The sequence below is a fragment of the Nerophis ophidion genome, linkage group LG20 (genome assembly GCF_033978795.1).
Source record: "Nerophis ophidion isolate RoL-2023_Sa linkage group LG20, RoL_Noph_v1.0, whole genome shotgun sequence".
In the NCBI taxonomy this organism is placed as follows: domain Eukaryota; kingdom Metazoa; phylum Chordata; class Actinopteri; order Syngnathiformes; family Syngnathidae; genus Nerophis; species Nerophis ophidion.
Genome location: NC_084630.1, coordinates 13,316,264 through 13,333,510, shown reverse-complemented (window position 1 = coordinate 13,333,510; position 17,247 = coordinate 13,316,264). Strand labels below are relative to the sequence as shown.

The 17,247-nt window shown below is 41.8% G+C and overlaps 1 protein-coding gene across 1 annotated transcript in view; it reads right to left on the bottom strand.

Moving 5' to 3' along the window:
- cusr (Copper-only SOD repeat protein) overlaps positions 1–17,247 on the bottom strand; it is a 62,344-nt gene that overhangs the window by 20,309 nt on the left and 24,788 nt on the right. The window contains exons 9-12 of the mRNA XM_061880499.1: positions 17,007–17,090; positions 14,675–16,751; positions 10,679–10,778; positions 2,331–2,408 (exon numbers count right to left, since the gene is read on the bottom strand). Coding sequence (XP_061736483.1) covers positions 2,331–2,408; positions 10,679–10,778; positions 14,675–16,751; positions 17,007–17,090 — 2,339 coding nt within the window. The remainder of the gene's footprint in view (positions 1–2,330; positions 2,409–10,678; positions 10,779–14,674; positions 16,752–17,006; positions 17,091–17,247) is intronic.

Genomic DNA, 17,247 nt, shown 5'->3' with positions numbered 1-17,247 from the left:
TTAAAACTTTTAGCATATCAGTATGTGGAATTAAATTATGGAATGGATTAAGTAAAGAAGTTAAACATTGTACTGATATGAGCCAGTTTAAGAGGATGTTTAAATTAATAGTGCTTACAAAGTACAAAGAAGAAGTATTATGAGAAACACTTTCAAACTTATTGAAAATAAGATATTCTTCATCTTAGTATGTTAATAATGACTGAAATAATTAAGTACATGTTAGAAAACTGCTGTGTTAATCACTCATAGATGTCATTTTGATATTTTGATATTTTGCTGTAAAGAAGGTCAGTGAATAATTGTATATATTGTGGGCGCTCTGAAGTGGAAAAGGGGTAGGATTAGATAAGCTTTGCTTCTTCCTACTCCTTTTCGGACATGATGTATCGTGTATTGCGAAATGATGAATTTAACTGATGTATAATGTTGTATATATGTCATGTTCGAAATAAACTAAGGAAAGAAAGAAGAACCTCGTCCCTGGTTAGGTGTTTAAAAAAAAAAAAAGTTGAGAAAAGTGTAAAACGCATACAAAAGGATGAAGACAAGTATAAAAAAAAAACAAAAAAACATTTGAAATAACAATAATTTCGATACTTTTCGTTACTTTTCGCTACTTATCTCATAAAAGTTGACCACAAAAAATGGCATTATTGGCTTTATTTTAACAACAAATATTACGGTTCATTAAACATATGTTTTTTATTGCAAGATTGTCCTTAAATAAAACAGTGACTATACAAGACAACTTATCTTTTTTTTTAGTAAGTAAACAAACAAGGGCTCCTAATTGGTCTGCTGACATATGCAGTAACATATTGTGTCATTTTCCTTTCTATTTTTGTGTCAACATTATTAAGGACAAATGGTAGTAAATTAATTTTAAATTTTTCATTTACTGTTATTATCTGCGTATGTTCTCTATTATCATGTTATATCTACACTTCTGCTAAAATGTAATAATCACTTATTCTTCTGACATCAGTTTTCGATGATACCACAAATGTGGGTATTAGTCCGATACCAAGTGGTTACAGGATCATACATTGGTCATATTCAAAGTCCTCATGTGTCCAGGGACATATTTCCTGAGTTTATAAACATAATATAAATTTTAAAAGAAATGAAAGAAGATGTGATGACAAAAAATATCGATGTAAGCATTGTATTATCGACGAGATACGCTACTGTACTTGGTATCATTACAGTGGATGTTAGGTGTAGATCCACCAATGGCGTTTGTTTACATTGTGACAGCGGTAGTGAAGCATCTTTAGCTATTCCTCGTCCTGCAGGGGTGATTCTTGTAAGAAACTTACTTTATTTGTCGCCATGGAGACCAGGATTAGTGATTATAAGTAGCTACAACACTGCCGACTGGGGCCATTGTTATCTTCATAAATATTTCTAATAATTATTTCTGTTGTAGAAATAATTGTTTCTACCACACATTGTCTACACCAGTGTTTTTCAACCTTTTGTGAGCCAAGGCACATTTTTTTCCTAGAAAAAAATCCGGAGGCACACCACCAGCAGAAAACATTACAAAATGAAACCAAGCAAACTTATTTGGAGTTTCTTTGGTGTTTTCCTGTCTGTAGTGTTTTCGTTTTTGTCCTGCATTGCTATTTTGTCGTTGATTGTCATGTCATGTACGGATGAACTTTGTGGACGCCGTCTGCTCCACATGCTGTAAGTCTTTGCTGTTGTCCAGCATTCTGTTTTTGTTTACTTTGCAGCCAGTTCAGTTTTAGTTTCGTTCTGCATAGCGGTTACTCTGCCGAGCTCTAGACAGTACAGACACTCAACAACGGCAGATTATTATTACTGGTTTGCATAAAAAAAGTTTAACCCAATGAAATGACATAATCTCTAACGGTATATCACGGTACACTATTGTGAAAAACACTGATCATATTGCTTATTATTGAGAAAAACAATGAGTAGAACAAATTACAAGGAAAAAAATGACCACCTGTAATATTGTTGATTTATAACGGACACCAAACAATGAGACACAGATAGGATAAGCTATCACATTGCATGCGAATATCGGTTGTGTGGTCAATATTATCAAAAATCCAGAGTTATAAGAAAAACAAAATAACTACAATGTCCTTCATTGTTGTTTTAGTTGTGACCTAGTTGTCCATGCCAGGACTGAACTCCTTACTCCACCACGTATGTGCATATATAACATTTTCACAGATGATGTGTTCATTGTGTACAAGGAAAGGATAACCACGTATTTTGCAAACATTCCTTTGACACCCATTCTGTTTGCAAAGAGCCGTTTTTAGTCGAAGAAAGGTGTGTGAGGCGCTTACATTGGTACTTCTTGAAGATTGCAGGTTTATCAGCATGATGAGCTCACTGCTACTTCCATCCAGAAACCTTTGCTGGACCTGAAAGACCATGATGTATTAGGAAATTAGGTATGTGAGACATCTAGAAGGATGTGTTTCTTATTGTTGGGTTTGGCGTGCCAAATCTAAAAATTCAAACACACTTTTCTTGCTAATATAATTTGAATATTTATCCGACATTAATATTACTTTTTCTTACGTCTAAATCAGGGGTCCCCAAACTAAGGCCTGCGGGTTGGAATCCGGCCCTCCAGAAGTTCCAAGTATGTATATATATATATTAGGGGTGTGGGAAAAAATTGATGCGAATACGTTGTGCGTTTCAGAATCAATTCTCATTTTTTTTTAAATAGATTTTTTTTTTTTAAATCAATTAAACAAACCACTACACAGCAATACCACAACAACGCAATTCAATTCCAAAACCAAACCTGACCCAGCAACACTCAGAACTGCAATAAACAGAGCAATTGAGAGGAGACACAAACACGACACAGAACAAACCAAAAGTAGTGAAACAAAAATGAATATTATCAACAACAGTATCAATACTAGCTATAATTTCAGCATAGCAGTGATTAAAAATCCCTCGTTGACATTATCATTAGACATTTATAAAAATAAAAAGAACAATAGTGTCACAGTGGCTTACACTTGCATCGCATCTCATAAGCTTGACAACACACTGTGTCCGATGTTTTCACAAAGACAAAATAAGTCATATTTTTGGTTTGTTTAATAGTTAAAACAAATTTACATTATTGCAATCAGTTGATAAAACATTGTCCTTTACAGTTATAAAAGCTTTTTTTTTTTTTAAATCTACTACTCTGCTAGCATGTCAGCAAACTGGGGTGGATCCTGCTGAAATCCTATGTATTGAATGAATACAGAATCGTTTTGAATTGGAAAAATAGTAAATAAATACATATAATAAAATAAAATAAATATAATAGTAAATAAACAAACAAAGGCTCCTAATTTAGCTGCTGACAAATGCAGTAACATATTTTGTCATTTTTAATTCTATTATTTCGTCTACATTATTAATGACAAGTGGTATAAAATTGATTATTAATCTACTTGTTCATTTACTGTTAATATCTGCTTACTTTCTCTTTTAACATCTTATATCTACACTTCTGTTAAAAAGTAATAATCATTTATTCTTCTGTTGTTTGGATACTTTACATTAGTTTTGGATGACACCACAAATTTGGGTATCAATCCGATACCAAGTAGTTACAGAATCATACATTGGTCATATTCAAAGTCCTCATGTGTCCAGGGACATATTTCCTGACTTTATAAACCTGATATATATTTTAAAAAAACGAAAGAAGATGTTGTGATGCCAAAAAATATCGATGTAATCATAGTAGTATAGACTAGATACGTCCCTGTACTTGGTATCATTACAGTGGAAGTTAGGTATAGGATCCACCAATGGCGTTTGTTTACATTTTGACGCCGGTGAGCTACGGTGTGTAGTGAAGCATGTTTCGCTATTCCTCGTCCTTCAGGGATGATACTTGTAAGAGACTTACTTTATTTGTCACCATGGAGGCGAGGATTAGTGATTTAGAAGTAGCTAAAACACTGCCGACGACGGATGGACATTAGCCGCTAGCTAGCAAGCCATGTCTTAAAACACCTCTTCCTGAGTGTGTTTCAGTGTTATAGCTTCACCTTTATCGTTAGTTTTTAAGCCAAAATGCGTCCGTTCTCCCTTTTCTGTCTACACACATGACCGGTACGTTTCGGAGACAGTATAGTACCAAAAATGATTAAGTAGTATCTCGGTACTATACTGCCATACAACCCTAATACAGACACACAAAAACGTTTCAAACAGAATCAAAATCCATCCATCCATCCATCCTCTTTCGCTTATCCGAGGTCGGGTCGCGGGGGCAGCAGCCTAAGCAGGGAAGCCCAGACTTCCCTCTCCACAGCCACTTCGTCTAGCTCTTCCCGGGGGATCCCGAGGCGTTCCCAGGCCAGCCGGGAGACATAGTCTTCCCAACGTGTCCTGGGTCTTCCCCGTGGCCCCCTACCGGTTGGACGTGCCCTAAACACCTCCCTAGGGAGGCGTTCGGGTGGCATCCTGACCAGATGCCCGAACCACCTCATCTGGCTCCTCTCGATGTGGAGGAGCAGCGGCTTTACTTTGAGTTCCTCGCGGATGGCAGAGCTTCTCACCCTATCTCTAAGGGAGAGCCCCGCCACCCGGCAGAGGAAACTCATTTCGGCCGCTTGTACCCGTGATCTTATCCTTTCGGTCATGACCCAAAGCTCATGACCATAGGTGAGGATGGGAACGTAGATCGACCGGTAAATTGAGAGCTTTGCCTTCCGGCTCAGCTCCTTCTTCACCACAACGGATCGGTACAACGTCCGCATTACTGAAGACGCCGCACCGATCCGCCTGTCGATCTCACGATCCACTCTTCCCCCACTCGTGAACAAGACTCCTAGGTACTTGAACTCCTCCACTTGGGGCAGGGTCTCCTCCCCAACCCGGAGATGGCATTCCACCCTTTTCCGGGCGAGAACCATGGACTCGGACTTGGAGGTGCTGATTTTCATTCCGGTCGCTTCACACTCAGCTGCGAACCGATCCAGTGAGAGCTGAAGATCCCGGTCAGATGAAGCCATCAGGACCACATCATCTGCAAAAAGCAGAGACCTAATCCTGCGGTCACCAAACCGGAACCCCTCAACGCCTTGGCTGCGCCTAGAAATTCTGTCCATAAAAGTTATGAACAGAATCGGTGACAAAGGACAGCCTTGGCGGAGTCCAACCCTCTCTGGAAATGTGTTCGACTTACTGCCGGCAATGCGGACCAAGCTCTGGCACTGATCGTACAGGGATCGGACTGCCACAATAAGACAGTCCGATACCCCATACTCTCTGAGCACTCCCTACAGGACTTCCCGAGGGACACGGTCGAATGCCTTCTCCAAGAATCTGCAGAATCAAAATATTACATCTAAACGTTGAGTATAAATGTGTCTCCTTCATAATTTTCCTGCTCTTACTATGAACATTTGAACATTGATTTGTTGGAAACAACACGATTGTTGTCATGTTAGTTGACAGGTGCGCTTAAGATCTGGTCAAAACAGTGTGTCTCTTAGTGGTCTTGCGGACGAGACGTTAAAAGTATAGGGCAGGGGTAGGGAACCTATGGCTCCCGAGCCAGATGTGGCTCTTTTGATGACCGCATCTGGCTCTCGGATAAATCTTAGCTGATGTTGCTTAACACGATAAGTAATCAATAATTCCGCTGGTAATCAGTGTTAAAAATAACGTTCAAAATATAAAACATTCTCATGCATTTTAATCCATCCATCCGTTTCTATCGCACCTGTTGAAGATGTCGCATTAATGGTCAAAAGTATTTTATTTATTATTGGTTACCTTCAGAATAACAATGTTATTAAAGAGAATAAATGATGCATTCATTTAGTTGTTGTAGTCAGAGAAAGTCCAAATAAAAGAGGAGGTGTAGAATTCTCTTGTCAGAGCGTGGGACTACACTGTACAAGGGTACAGGTCTACACCTTTCTCCTCATTGAGCTAAAATTGAACTCAGTCTCTGTTTAATTCTTTGCTTCTTGTCTGTTTAATAGATGTCATCAGAGCCCAAAAAAAGTCTGCGGGCTATAGAGCGTTTTCCGTTCGGGCTCCAGTACTCTGGAATGCCCTCCCGGTAACAGTTCGAGATGCTACCTCAGTAGAAGCATTTAAGTCCCACCTTAAAACTCATCTGTATACTCAAGCCTTTAAATAGACCTCCTTTTTAGACCAGTTGATCTGCCGCTTCTTTTCTTTCTCCTGTGTCCCCCCCTCCCTTGTGGAGGGGGTCCGGTCCGATGACCATGGATGAAGTACTGGCTGTCCAGAGTCGAGACCCAGGATGGACCGCTCGCCTGTATCGGTTGGGGACATCTCTACGCTGCTGATCCGACTCCTCTTGAGATGGTTTCCTGTGGACGGGACTCTCGCTGCTGTCTTGGATTCGCTTGAACTGAACTCTCGCGGCTGTGTTGGAGCCACTATGGATTGAACTTTCACAGTATCATGTTAGACCCGCTCGACATCCATTGCTTTTGGTCCCCTAGAGGGGGGGGGGTTCCCCACATCTGAGGTCCTCTCCAAGGTTTCTCATAGTCAGCATTGTCACTGGCGTCCCACTGGATGTGAATTCTCCCTGCCCACTGGGTGTGAGTTTTCCTTGCCCTTTTGTGGGTTCTTCCGAGGATGTTGTAGTCGTAATGATTTGTGCAGTCCTTTGAGACATTTGTGATTTGGGGCTATATAAATAAACATTGATTGATTGAATGTTTGAACCTGACAGTTGTATTCAGTGTTAAAAATAATATAGGGCTCTCACAAAAATACATTTTAAAATATTTGTCTTTCATGGCTCTCTCAGCCAAAAAGGTTCCCGACCCCTGGTATAGGGAGTGCGAAGTCATCATTTGGTCAAAGAGTTGAATCCGGCAGTTTCCGTTATGTCCCCCGTTCTATCTTTGTTCCTTCTCCTCTGCAAATTGGCTTCCACTGCACGGAAGTCAGAGATGTGGGCACATATTTGTGCGCGAGGAGGCGTGGGAAGAATGGTTTCCAAATATCTAGCTCTACACTTGGTGAGACATTTCGATTTAACATTATTTTTTAGATCTATCATTCATAGAACGTATCAAAACACGAATTGGTATGTCAGACTTAGCCCTGTCTTGGTTTAACTCTTATCTTACTGATAGGATGCAGTGTGTCTCCCATAACAGTGTGACCTCGGACTACGTTAAGGTAACGTGTGGAGTTCCCCAGGGTTCGGTCCTTGGCCCTGCACTCATCAGCATCTACATGCTGCCGCTAGGTGACATCATACGCAAATACGGTGTTAGCTTTCACTGTTATGCTGATGACACCCAACTCTACATGCCCCTAAAGCTGACCAACACGCCGGATTGTAGTCAGCTGGAGGCGTGTCTTAATGAAATTAAACAATGGATGTCCGCTAACTTTTTGCAACTCAACGCCAAAAAAACGGAAATGCTGATTATCGGTCCTGCTAGACACCGACCTCTATTTAATGATACAACTCTAACATTTGACAACCAAACAATAAAACAAGGCGACACGGTAAAGAATCTGGGTATTATCTTCGACCCAACTCTCTCCTTTGAGTCACACATTAAAAGCGTTACTAAAACGGCCTTCTTTCATCTCCGTAATATCGCTAAAATTCGCTCCATTCTGTCCACTAAAGACGCTGAGATCATTATCCATGCGTTTGTTACGTCTCGTCTCGATTACTGTAACGTATTATTTTCGGGTCTCCCCATGTCTAGCATTAAAAGATTACAGTTGGTACAAAATGCGGCTGCTAGACTTTTGACAAGAACAAGAAAGTTTGATCACATTACGCCTGTACTGGCTCACCTGCACTGGCTTCCTGTGCACTTAAGATGTGACTTTAAGGTTTTACTACTTACGTATAAAATACTACACGGTCTAGCTCCATCCTATCTTGCCGATTGTATTGTACCATATGTCCCGGCAAGAAATCTGCGTTCAAAGGACTCCGGCTTATTAGTGATTCCCAAAGCCCAAAAAAAGTTTGCGGGCTATAGAGCGTTTTCATTTCGGGCTCCAGTACTCTGGAATGACCTCCCGGTAAAAGTTCGGAATGCCACCTCAGTAGAAGCATTTAAGTCTCACCTTAAAACTCATTTGTATAATACAGCCTTTAAATAGACTCCCTTTTTAGACCAGTTGATCTGCCGTTTCTTTTCTTTTTCTCCTATGTCCCACTCTCCCTTGTGGAGGGGGTCCGGTCCGATCCGGTGGCCATGTACTGCTTGCCTGTGTATCGGCTGGGGACATCTCTGCGCTGCTGATCCGCCTCCGCTTGGGATGGTTTCCTGCTGGCTCCGCTGTGAACGGTACTCTCGCTGCTGTGTTGGATCCGCTTTGGACTGGACTCTCGCGACTGTGTTGGATCCATTATGGATTGAACTTTCACAGAATCATATTAGACCCGCTCGACATCCATTGCTTTCCTCCTCTCCAAGGTTCTCATAGTCATCATTGTCACCGACGTCCCACTGGGTCATTATTGTCACCGATGTCCCACTGGGTGTGAGTTTTCCTTGCCCTTATGTGGGCCTACCGAGGATGTCGTAGTGGTTTGTGCAGCCCTTTGAGACACTAGTGATTTAGGGCTATATAAGTAAACATTGATTGATTGATTGATATTTAACATTTAGATTTGGAGTTGAGATTTAGAAGCGACGATCCGTCACTTCATTTCTGTTTGTGCTTCTTCGTTGTGTATTTACTTCCCATCAGTGCTCTTATTTTGTTACCATTTCCTGCTTGTCCCGCTGAGCGCTGTTTTTTTTTCCCCCTCGCCTGCTGTTGATTAGCAGCCCGTCCACACCTGGTGCCAATCAGCATGTTTCTATTTATGCTTGTCTCGCGCACTCCTCAGGGCTCGAAGACTGACGGTTGTTTAGAACTGTACATGCAAGACTGCTTCAATCTCCTCTGTTGATGATATTAAAAGTGAAGTGAAGTGAAGTGAATTATATTTATATAGCGCTTTTTCTCTAGTGACTCAAAACGCTTTACATAGTGAAACCCAATATCTAAGTTACATTCAAACCAGTGTGGGTGGCACTGGGAGCAGGTGGGTAAAGTGTCTTGCCCAAGGACACAACGGCAGTGACTAGGATGGTGGAAGCGGGAATCGAACCTGCAACCCTCAAGTTGCTGGCACGGCCACTCTACCAACCGAGCTAAACCGCCCCAAAAAGCATCTTACCTGCTCCCCACTCTCCTGGTTCCTGCATCTTGGGGTCACAACAACTGCAGCCATGCGAGTTTGTGACATTAGATGTATATTTAACATGTATATTTGATGTTAACCATTAGATTTATATTGAAGATTTATATTTCACATTCATATTTACCATATATATTGATATATTTAACATTTCCCGAGGGTCCCTGGTTCAATTCCCACCTAGTACCAACCTCGTCATGTCAGTTGTGTCCTGAGCAAGACACTTAACCCTTGCTCCTGATGGGTGCTGGTTAGTGCCTTGCATGGCAGCTCCCTCCATTAGTGTGTGAATGTGTGTGTGAATGGGTAAATGTGGAAGTCGTGCCAAAGCGCTTCGAGTACCTTGAAGGTAGAAAAGCGCTATACAAGTACAACCCATTCATTTATTTATTTATATCTAACATTAAGATTTGGATTGATCCATCCATCCATCCATTTTCTACCGCTTATTCCCTTTCGGGGTCGCGGGGGGCGCTGACGCCTATCTCAGCTACAATCGGGCGGAAGGCAGGGTACACCCTGGACAAGTCGCCACCTCATCGCAGGGCCAACACAGATAGACAGACAACATTCACACTCACATTCACACACTAGGGCCAATTTAGTGTTGCCAATCAACATATCCCCAGGTGCATGTCTTTGGAAGTGGGAGGAAGCCGGAGTACCCGGAGGGAACCCAACTATTCACGGGGAGAACATGCAAACTCCACACAGAAAGATCCCGAGCCTGGATTTGAACCCAGGACTGCAGGACCTTCGTATTGTGAGGCAGACGCACTAACCCCTCTTCCCCCGTGAAGCGATTTGGATTCAACATTTACATTTTTTAGATTTGAAATTAACATTCATATTTAACATTTGGATTGAATTTTTGGATTGGATACTATAGATTCATTGTTTAATTTCTACATGAAATGTGAAGAAAAGAGCTAAATGTGAGCTAAATGGGAGAACAGTTAGCTAAATATTACAAATATATCAGCTAAAAAGGTGTAATCGAATTTGTACAATAGACCTAGCTTTTCCAAGCTAGGTCTATTGAATTCTGATTTTAAAAGATCAATCACTTCCTTGTTTCTTACTAGATACTCCGATCATAGCTCCTTTTTAATAGATGTTAGAGAGCTCAGCATGGGTTCTCTCGGAGGATGGCTGACAGGCACAGCTGTTGCTTTGGAGCTTCACAGTTCATAGGGTCCGAAGGTTCTTCCCGCCGATAAACGGACACTAAGTTAGGCTAATGAGCGTGTCCCAGTTCCCTGTACCTCCCTCGTGCAACTATCCATAGAGATAATGAATTCACTCTGTCCAACACAGCAGAAAATCTCATGACATGTTTTTGTGGCAGCTTGGCGGATTTCTTCAATTTTTACCCTGACAAACAAAGGCCACTAACAGTGGGAACCTAACTTTGTATGTACTTTATGGTAGAAAACTTGGGATGCTTACCATGAAAATGGTCCCATTCACATCTCCGTTAAAAACAGCCGTGGCATTGACCCATTGTCCATCTGTATTTCTATCAGGAACGACGGAAGCACACTGCAGTCTGCAAAAAGAGTTTCGACATGGAACAGTTGTTAACTTTTGATTAATGGAAAACATAAAAAAGTTAAAAAAAACAAGAAGGGTGTGACACAAAGCACGGTGTTTTTTTGGTCACAGTAAGTTTCTCTAGGTTCTAAATCAGGGGGCGCTCACACTTTTTCTGCAGGCGAGCTACTTTTGGGGAGGTCTACCTCATTCCTATTTATAATTTATATTTATTTATTTATGAAAGAGACATTCTTGTTAACAAGTTAATGGTGTTTAATGATAATACAAGCATGTTTAACACACATAGATTCCTTTCTTTCATGAAGACAAGAATATAAGTTGGTGTATTACCTGATTCTGATGACTTGCATTGATTGGAATTAGACAGTGGTGCTGATAACGTCCGCATTTTCAAATGGAGGAAAAAAAAAGTCCTCCTTTCTGTCCAATACCACATGAAAGTGGTTGGATTTGGCATCTCATTTGTCCAACTTGCATACTCGTTTTTAAACACTTTGTTATGAGAGTAGCATATGTGTGTGGCCCTTTAATGTCTGGCAGCAGGTGAGTGACGTCAGTGAGTGTGCGGGTGGGCAAGCAAGTGAGAAAGCGGTCGCTGAGGGCGGGGGAGAAATACATTGGCATCAAACTCCGTAGCTTGCTAGCTTGTGCACGCTAGCTTTCTGAGACTCTTATTTTGTTAGCACAGGCAGGATGAAACAGGTCTTTTATGGTGAAGACAGGAACTGTGCAGTCGGTCTTTAGAGTTTTGACAGTAGGTACGGAGTCTCTAGAAATAAAATGTGTTTCTCTGCGTCCGCCCTGTTAGTGATTTTTTTCTTAAATATGAGCTCGCAGCAGCCAGCGTCATCTCACAAGATCCTCGGGTGCCGAGAATGTCAAACAACTGACGAAAGTGAAGTCTTGGTATGATTGATGATTGCTCATTTTTATGTCTATTTTTTAATGCCTGGCTTGAGATCAACTGACACACCCTCCGAGATCGACCAGTCGATCGCGATCGACGTAATGCCCACCCCTGGTCTAAATCCTGCATGCCTCAATACGATGCTCAATACAAACTGCACAGCAGAGAGAATACTCTTTAAGCAGTGTGATCGTAGCAGGTAACTATTCATATATCGGCTGGGGACATCTCTGCGCTGCTGATCCGCCTCCGCTTGGGATGGTTTCCTGCTGGCTCCGCTGTGAACGGGACTCTCGCTGCTGTGTTGGATCCGCTTTGGACTGGACTCTCGCGACTGTGTTGGATCCATTGTGGATTGAACTTTCACAGTATCATGTTGGACCCGCTAGACATCCATTGCTTTCCTCCTCTCCAAGGTTCTCATAGTCATCATTGTCACCGACGTCCCACTGGGTCATTATTGTCACCGATGTCCCACTGGGTGTGAGTTTTCCTTGCCCTTATGTGGGCCTACCGAGGATGTCATGGTGGTTTGTGCAGCCCTTTGAGACACTAGTGATTTAGGGCTATATAAGTAAACATTGATTGATTGATTGATATATAAACTTTTCTTAAAGGCCCTATTATGCAAAACCAGTTTTTCTTACCTATTGGTACCTGCTTGTGTGTATTTGAGATCTACATAGGTCCCGAAAATGTGAAATCAAACCGCAGAGGCATTGCAGAGCTTTTTATGAATTAATCTTGCCGTCTACATACTTCCTCCAAACGAGATGTTTGTTTGTAATTTGTGATGTCATCGGTTGGGTAAAACCATATGTAACTGTTGCGACTAATAATTATCATTTGTTTTATTTCTCTAAAAACAGAATAAGTTAAGTTCATAAAAGGGAATTCAATCAAAATATATAAAAGTTCAAAAGAAGGCTTTATTTAAGTTACTATGGTTAAAAATGTAATTTCATGCCTTTTTGTTGAGTTTGTGAGCATGCTTTTGTTTTGAATTGTCTTGATTGGTCTGTGAACGGATACAATGAGTGAACATTTGTTTTACGCAATGAAAAGGGATAAAGAGAGCGACTGATCGTAAAAAGGACTAAAAAGTGTCACAAGGACTTTCAGCGTTTGGGCTGTAAGAGCCAGAAGATCACAATTTCCTCCTAAAAGAAGCATGCAGGCCAACGAGGTATTTGTCATTTCTGTTTGTATTTTATTTCGGTAAAATGTTTGAACCACATGCTGTGCGTGTTATTTTTACGTTTGTAACGTGCTTTATTTTATTAACAGTTTTCCCGGTGAATTGAAGGGAAAGGAAGCCTTCAATAAATCAGTCAAAGAAAGCCATTTTGTCAGTGCTATTTGGAGGAAGTTACACCATATATGGTATAAATGTACCCAAAGTGCCTTTCGTGCGTCCGCTATTATAGTCCGTGATCCTTCTTTTTTGCTATCCTCTTGTTGTGGGGCAGACTGGGTTGTGCATGTACAAGCATCCTCCACTGTTGCCATTTTGTAATACAAAGTAGCATATGGTTTTTACTTAATATTATCGGTAAACTGGCTTTGGAAGGGCTAAGAAATACAAAAAAGTTGGAGGGAGAAGACCCGGTCGAAGTGGGGGCTGTAAATAGGACGGCCCACAAAGCGGCCGAGAAGCAGTCTGCAAAACACCATCTATACAAAATTTTTACCAAAGAACCACCATTACATGTTATGTAGACCAAAAGAAAGTGTTTTAAAAGCCTACTGAAACCCACTACTACCCACCACGCAGTCTGATAGTTTATATAATAATGCTGAAATATTAACATTGCAACACATGCCAATACGGCCTTTTTAGTTTACTAAATTGCAATTTTAAATTTCCCGGGAGTTTCTTCTTGAAAACGTCGCGTAATGATGACGTGTACGCTTGACGTCACAGGCTGTTAGGAAACATGAGCACTGCACACACACACAGCTAAAAGTCGTCTGCTTTAACCGCATAATTACACAGTATTTTGGAGATCTGTGTTGCTGAATCCTTTTCAATTTGTTCGATTAATATTGGAGAAGTCAAAGTAGAAAGATGGAGTTGGGAAGCTTTAGCCTTTAGCCACACAAACACACGGTGATTCCTTGTTTAAAATTCACGGAGGTGAAACTTTACTATGGATCACAGCGGACATGGATCCCGACCGAATGTCAACCAGCATGTTTCGGTGGGAAAATTGTGGTAAAAAGTCGCTTCTTACTGTAGATCAGCTGAGCTTGTGCCGTCCATAAAGCTGCTGTCGACCTCCCTGAGACACCCGTGGAGACACACCTCCGACTATCAGGTACTGTTAAACTCACTAAAACACTAGCAACACAATAGAAAGATAAGGGATTTCCTAGAATTATCCTAGTAAATGTGTCTAAAAACATCTGAATCCGTCCCAATGCAATCAGCTTTTTTTTTCTTTCCTAGTCCGTCGCTATCAATATCCTCAAACACGAATCTTTCATCCTCGCTCAAATTAACGGGAAATTGTCATTTTCTCGGTCCGAATAACTGTTTTTGTTGGAGGCTCCCATTAAAACCAATGTGAATATGTGAGGAGCCATCAACATGTGACGTCATCGTCTGCGACTTCCGGTAGAGGCAGAGCTTTTCTGTTAGCAAGTAAAAGTTGCAAACTTTATTGTGTATGTTCTCTACTAAATCCTTTCAGCAAAAATATGGCAATATTGCGAAATGATCAAGTATGACACATAGAATGGACCTGCTATCCTTATTTGAATAAGAAAATCTCATTTCAGTAGGCCTTTAAATATAAAAATACAATCATAACATGACACATGTAATGGTAGTCCAAATGCCTTCAGTTCTACTTCTCTTTTGGGGACAATATTTTTTCTTATGTCCCACCGTCTTTTTTTAATTTGTTCATCCATTCTTTCATACACACCACTCAACATGTTAGCAAAGACAGACCGAAAGCTTAAGATCAATTTCTCACCTTGATCCATTCGTGTAGTGGATCACAACAGATCTTCCAGAAATGCTGTGAGGTCCAGTTAAAGGTAGGTTGCTGTCTGTGAAGACCTCCTCAAATTGAATGAGTTCTGTGAGCAGGCCGAACTTTCCACTGAGATCACCGATCTCATACTGGTCAACTGTGCCAATTCCAGGTGGGGGTGACTCTGATATGTTGACTGACAGTGGGTTGTAGTGTCCCATAATGTTTGCATTTGAGCATGGGTCGGAGCTGTTCGGAACAATGGGTAAAACATGAACATGATAACCACCAGCCATGGCGTTTAGGTTGAACAAGGACACGTTTACACGTGTGGGGCCATTCGGAATCCACTGATTAAAATGGATATTTCCGGTAGTCATGCCAGGGCCAAACCACTCTCCTAGGCTTGCTTTGGGGACACGAACCATTGTAATATTTGCACAAGCAATCCTTGGACCTCCTCTCTCTGCTTCATGTATGACAACAGATCGACCAATTATGCCTGACCGTGGCAACCAGGAAGTAACATCAGTGAAGAAACTCTTCGATTCGACTCCACCAACTGTGGCACTGAGGTCGAGGAGGCTGTGTTTACTGGCAAAGTCTCCCACTTCACAGGCTATCGGGGTATCTGGGCCACAGTGGAGGTCATAACTGATGTCTTCTGTGTCAACGTTGAATGGGTTCCAATGGCCTCCTGTTGAGCCGCAGCGCATCTCGTCATTGTCCCTCTCTGAGCTGATGGGGTACACGTGTACATGCCAGTTGTGGTTTCTTGTTGGGGCCATTGTGGCGTTTCCATATGACAAAACCACAAAGACCGATACATCAGATAGAGGGTTGTCCTTCAGCTGGGTAAATACCATGTCGCCAACCACGAGGCTCTGAAACCTCGCCCTACCAACAACCACTTCACCAGGGTAGCCGATGCTAGCACAAACATATCTGGCACCATCTCTTAGATGAATCACAATGGACCGGCCAACAATGCTGTTTCGTCCAAATAGAGGGAGGTTGAAGTCTTCGAATGCCATATTTACAACGTTCAGATCGGCAAGGGACAAATGCTTGGCACTGAGGTCACCCACTTCGTACATGTCATGTGTTGATCCAGGCACATTCGGGGATGTTGGGGAACTAGCGTTTATACCAAATGGATTCCAGTGACCGCCCAAATTGTCATTGGAGCAAAGATCTGAGGTAGATGTTCTGCCAGTAGGAACAGGAAAGTCATGTACGTGGTAAGTACCAACCAGGCTCCGCAAGTTAGTTAGGTTGACTCTCAACTCTGTCCGATCAAAAGGGGAAGCCTGGCGGAAGCTGAGGTATCCACTTATCCCTTTCATATCCACAAGAGCGCTCACTTGTTTTTCTGGAACATCATAGAGTTTTGCACATATGAACGTTGACCCTGGACGAAGTAGAAGAAAGGCAGTGTCGTTACTCAAGCTTGTCAAGTCCAGGCGGGATTTCCCGAGTTGCACAGGTGTTCCAATGTTGACGACACCCAGATCTGTCAAAGTGGCGGAGTCTAAACTGCCAAGGAGAACATCGCAGCTTGAAGCTGAGCTCACTGAGCCGTAGAGTGTTCTATTGGTCTGAGAGGCATTGACTTGACCGATTGTAACGAGATCTGTAAGAATCCTTATGTCGTTTCCTCCAATGTTACGGCGAATGTAAACATCACCAGCAATTTCTCCATTGAACCTGGCCTGACTTGTTGAAACTGTTTGACCAGAACTTACGACTGTGCATACTTGAGTGTTGTTACACGTCTGCAGAGTCAACGAGAGGTCATCCAAGTTGGAGCGCATTCCAAAAAGACTTAAAACGTTGACTGTAGAAGTTGTAGTGGGATCAGCACTGAATGTGAAAACCTCAGTGCCGATGTTTGCCTCGGTACATGGTTCAGCAAAGCGGCCGTACATGACGGGAAACTCTGTCAGGGAAAAGTTCAAGGGGCCACACGATCCGGCGCCAGAAATGTTGACTGTGGCCATCCCGGTTGTGGAGTTAAATTCAACCAGACCCATGACTCCGCCCATGTTCAGCGGTGCCAGGAACTGGTTACTGGGATCTAAGAAAATTATTTGGAAATGTTTTATTAAAAAACAACTTTATGAAAAAAAATATATATATCAGATATGTTTTAAGCTTCATATTAATGAAGACTAACTACTAGTGATAATTTGTATTGTCTGTGTTCACTCTTTGTGCTGATCTGGGATACAAAGTATCGGCTTGCAGTATCAGCTTGCAAACACTAATGACTTCAACATGACTAAAATATTCACATTACACCTCTGAGGATCGTTTTACAAAGCGCACTTACTTGGTATGCAGACGTCCGACTCCCTAAACATGCCCATCATCTCACTGTCTCTGACGGAGCTCAGAAGGTCTGGACTGACATCCCCTTCAATGAAAAGACAATTAAATGAAGTCCTGTACCCAATGTGCAATGTGCACACCTAGTTGATCACCTTATGTTGACTTGTTTTTATTGCTAATATTTACAGTAAGTGATCTTATCATTTATGTATGATGTTTTTCCGTCAGTGTACAGTGGGGCA